The sequence below is a fragment of the Gadus chalcogrammus genome, chromosome 3, assembly GCF_026213295.1.
Source record: "Gadus chalcogrammus isolate NIFS_2021 chromosome 3, NIFS_Gcha_1.0, whole genome shotgun sequence".
NCBI lineage: Eukaryota > Metazoa > Chordata > Actinopteri > Gadiformes > Gadidae > Gadus > Gadus chalcogrammus.
In genome coordinates this window covers 19,272,657-19,277,186 of record NC_079414.1, presented here as the reverse complement: position 1 = coordinate 19,277,186, position 4,530 = coordinate 19,272,657, and the positions used below count along the sequence as shown (strand labels likewise).

At 46.3% G+C, this 4,530-nt stretch overlaps 1 protein-coding gene across 1 annotated transcript; it reads right to left on the bottom strand.

The window, feature by feature from the left end:
- Positions 1-93: 93 nt before the first annotated feature.
- Positions 94-3,444, bottom strand: LOC130379595 (actin, cytoplasmic 1). The gene is made up of 7 exons (XM_056586533.1): positions 3,337-3,444; positions 2,468-2,592; positions 2,116-2,355; positions 1,428-1,674; positions 1,129-1,320; positions 840-1,021; positions 94-723 (listed from the first exon to the last, which is right to left on the bottom strand). The coding sequence occupies exons 2-7, from the start codon at positions 2,588-2,590 to the stop codon at positions 580-582; spliced, it is 1,128 nt and encodes a 375-aa protein (XP_056442508.1). The 5' UTR covers positions 2,591-2,592; positions 3,337-3,444; the 3' UTR covers positions 94-579.
- Positions 3,445-4,530: the final 1,086 nt, after the last annotated feature.

Here is a 4,530-nt window from a genome sequence, read left to right as displayed (position 1 = left end):
TGGGACAGTTAACTTGTCGAGCCATCAGGTGAGATGTAGAGTTTCTCAAATGTTGCATAGTGTTTGAACACAAAAATCAGGGGAAGAAGAGGAAATATTTTTTCATACATGTGCTCTTTATTTGTATTCATTCTTCATATGCAGAGGCATAACGCACCCACACAACACCTTAAGACCAGGTTAAAGTGTCAACTTTTGCATAATGACCAACTGGACCATGTATCTTAACGCTGAACATACAAAACAAGTTCGGATTACATAATTTACATATCAATACTAGAGAACTGTTGGACAGAACGCCAACCAGGGAATGAACCTTCATAGAGGCAAATAAGGTGGTAACAAACATCTGGGATGACTGACAAACAGGCATTATAATCCTCACCCACAGGGATAATCAACTACTCCCTATTGCATTCTCCCCATTGGGGTATGGTACCGTAGCGATGAGGTAAACTAGCAGGGTGGGGGGATGGGTGTGGCTCTAGGCTCTGCCCACACATAGTGGGCTAGGCATGTGCAGAACCATAGTTGTGAGTAGGGCGTGTGATGAGGGCAGCAGGAGAGGGATCAGTTCATTTAGAAGCACTTCCTGTGGACAATGCTGGGGCCGGACTCGTCGTACTCCTGCTTGCTGATCCACATCTGCTGGAAGGTGGAGAGGGAGGCCAGGATGGAGCCTCCGATCCAGACGGAGTACTTCCTCTCTGGTGGGGCGATGATCTAGAAGGGTAGAGAAGAACCGGGTAAGATAAAGTACAAAAGCATAAAAATAGAAGCCATGAAGCAACTAGTCGTGCACACCAAATTAGCCAATAGTGAGGGGAAAGCGGGTTTACCTTGATTTTCATGGTGCTAGGGGCCAGAGAGGTGATCTCCTTCTGCATGCGGTCGGCGATGCCGGGGTACATGGTGGTGCCGCCGGACAGGACAGTGTTGGCGTACAGGTCCTTACGGATGTCAACGTCACACTTCATGATGCTGTTGAAGGTGGTCTCATGGATGCCACAAGACTCCATTCCTGTGAGGAGGTCAAGTTGGCGTCAGGCTCAAGTAGTGCAACCCCTTGATGTACAGCTGTGGATCAACGCTCTATGATATGTCATCCTTTTAGCTATAGTCCCTTACCGAGGAAGGAGGGCTGGAAAAGGGCCTCGGGACAGCGGAACCGCTCGTTGCCGATGGTGATGACCTGCCCGTCGGGAAGCTCATAGCTCTTCTCTAGGGTGGACGAGCTAGAGGCGGTTTGCATCTCCTGGTCGAAGTCCAGCGCCACGTAGCACAGCTTCTCCTTGATGTCACGCACAATCTCACGCTCGGCTGTGGGCAGGAGCAATCATTGTTTTAGCCAGGGCAACAAGTGTTGGGGTGACACATTTTTACTCATCACCAAATATCCTGCTCTTCTGCTGCAGGTCGGCGCCTACCTGTGGTGGTGAAGCTGTAGCCGCGCTCGGTCAGGATCTTCATGAGGTAGTCCGTGAGGTCCCTGCCGGCCAGGTCCAACCTGAGGATGGCATGGGGGAGGGCATACCCTTCGTAGATGGGCACTGTGTGGGTGACACCGTCACCAGAGTCCATGACGATACCCGTGGTACGGCCAGAGGCGTACAGGGAGAGCACGGCCTGGATGGCCACGTACATGGCTGGGGTGTTGAACGTCTCGAACATGATCTGCAAGAAAGAGGGGGCCGGTTAGTCCTGTCTACAAAGTGGTCAGGCATGTATGCAAAATAACACCCGAGTGAAAGCACCTTGAGACCTGTCGCTTCAACATTCCACACAATTAAATGGATCCACCAGAGTCTGGTTCAAAGGCTTACCAGGTCAGTTTCATATCCCAATGCAGTTAAGACTCCAAACAACTACATCATGCGGTCAGTTTATTAACTTAGTCAATTGGTTAACATTGCAAGGCTGAAGTAACCATGCATTTACTTTTCCCAAACACTTCAGATTAGTGCAGATACAACCCTGGATCTTACGTGAACGATCAGCTCAGAAAGAGGAAACCTGGAGAGTGAATGTTTCAACAGGGGACTGGGTCAGCATCAGAAAGGCTAAAGAGAGCAGGAAAGTGAAAGGGGTGACTTGACTTGAGAACGAGCTGGTTACCTGGGTCATCTTCTCCCTGTTAGCCTTGGGGTTGAGGGGAGCCTCTGTGAGCAGGACGGGGTGCTCCTCTGGGGCTACACGGAGCTCGTTGTAGAAGGTGTGATGCCAGATCTTCTCCATGTCATCCCAGTTTGTGACGATACCGTGCTCAATGGGGTACTTCAGAGTCAGGATACCCCTCTTGCTCTGTGCCTCGTCTCCAACATAGCTGTCCTTCTGACCCATACCAACCATCACACCCTGAAGGGGACGACAAACGAAGGTTAATAAATATAAATGGTACTGTCAAATGTAGAGCCAGTGGGATTGTGTTCACTCGGTTCAACTTTGTGGGAATGGAAAGTAAGTTTACCTGATGTCTTGGGCGTCCAACAATGGAGGGGAACACAGCACGTGGCGCATCATCACCAGCAAAGCCAGCTTTGCACATGCCAGATCCGTTGTCAACAACGAGGGCAGCGATATCATCTTCCATGTCTAAAAGAGGGATGGAGAGAATGGTCTAAAGTAAATATATTGGCTCGTTCCATTTATTCAACTGTGACCAAAATAATAGGCGCTGGATGTCGCATCGCTGTTGCAGATCGAGACCGCTGTACCGTGAAGTAACAAAGGCTGTACTTGGACTCGCCATTGCCATATAAGGAAATAGCCGGCGCAGCCAAGGATGGCATCACGGTTGGCAGTCGATCCATCCCAATTTGTCACTTAATCTACATTGTTAGCGTTAAAGAACCCCTACTATACAAATACTACGAGTCCTTACATCTCCCAATGGAGATGCATAAACCCTTAAATAATTCATACCAATATGCTACATAGCACCAATACACTCATCACACGTTCACAACCCCAAAATGAAGACATTCCTCAGTTTATCATAGGGCGAACCCAGTTATGCATACAAATTACAATTGAAACCCCGAGGAAGCCAGATCCCACTACATCTTTAACGTAGATCAGTCAATCTTTCCCAATTAATCAGCTCAATGCCCGAGACCGTAAAAACTGCACTTGGTTACAGTTGAAACAACTGCTGCAAAAGTAAACCAACCGAAGGTTTCAGTTAACATAACAGACGGTAAGGTTTCATGAACTAATGAAGTCGAACACGTAAGTACAGATGGCTAACGTTAGAACCCATTCTTTGCACAATCGAGACAAAAACAAATACTTGAAGCTCTTTAAAGATCCCGAGTGGAAACAATGTGGATTTCTTACCTGTGTTTGTTTTAGTTAATAGCCTCGGCTGCTCGAAGAGAAAGTAGCTCGCCGGTTAGTGCAAGATCACAAGTGAACTGCAATGAAGAGCGGCTGTCAGGGTTTTATGGGAACTCTTGCCGCAGCCCCTTTCCATAAAAGGCAACTTGACCCACAGCGCTTCCTGATTGGTTCAGATGCGTCCACTAGGTGTGGCGCATTTAAATTGTCTGTGTCGTGACAAGAGGAAAGCATCTCCATAGAAAATGTTAGTGATCACTGACAGTACAAAATATAAGATAAGCTCTTCAGTGTTTCCCAACAAATTATACATAATAGATCATATTTGGAAATGTGCACCACATCATTATTTATGCTTCAGGAAAAGACGTTGAATTCCAGATTCAATCCAGATTAATCTATTCGAGGTCAGCTGTTGATAACAGAATTTATGAATTTATAGCTACGGGTTTATGTGTCTATCTGGATTTAATATGCATACTCAGCTAGAATGAATCACCCAATTCAATTTGAAACAGAAACGTGTAGGGTGTGGAGAGTCGTGTGACACTGCTCACTCTGCCGTAACATAGTTGAACAAGGTTCATTAATTTGCATCGCATTGTATTGCGCAGTGTTGGCAATCTGTGTTGCATTTTATAACGAATGAATGAATAATTATTCTAAATGTTTGACATGCTAGCGATATTTTTGTGACCCATCACTTACAGGGTTATGAGTAAAATCAAATGCAAACAATACAATGTGTGTAACATGGGATGACAACATCCATGCCAACATCAATGACATGCATGAAATGAGCCAGCATTTTTTGAAAGAATCTCTGGCTCATCTTTGAACACATAGGCAGAGTCAGACAGAAAGGGATTAGCCTACATATCAGTAATTTGATCACTGTTAACACATTAACACATCGCTGGTCCATATCAGCCTGTCTCTCCGTTGCGGGGGGGGGAGGAGTGGGATATGGGTTACCGTAATCACTAGTCACGACTGTTCACCTCTTGGCCATCTCATGAGTATAATCTTGCCTTCCTCAATCATTGAGTCAGCTGTACTGGTTGTGACATTGTGTTTTTTTCCTTTGTGGTGCCTGTTTAAGGGAAACGCTTGACATCTGTTGGCACACATTTTTTTAGTGTGTCATGTGTCATGCTACCTGTCAACGGCAACAGGAAGTGACTCATCTTATTA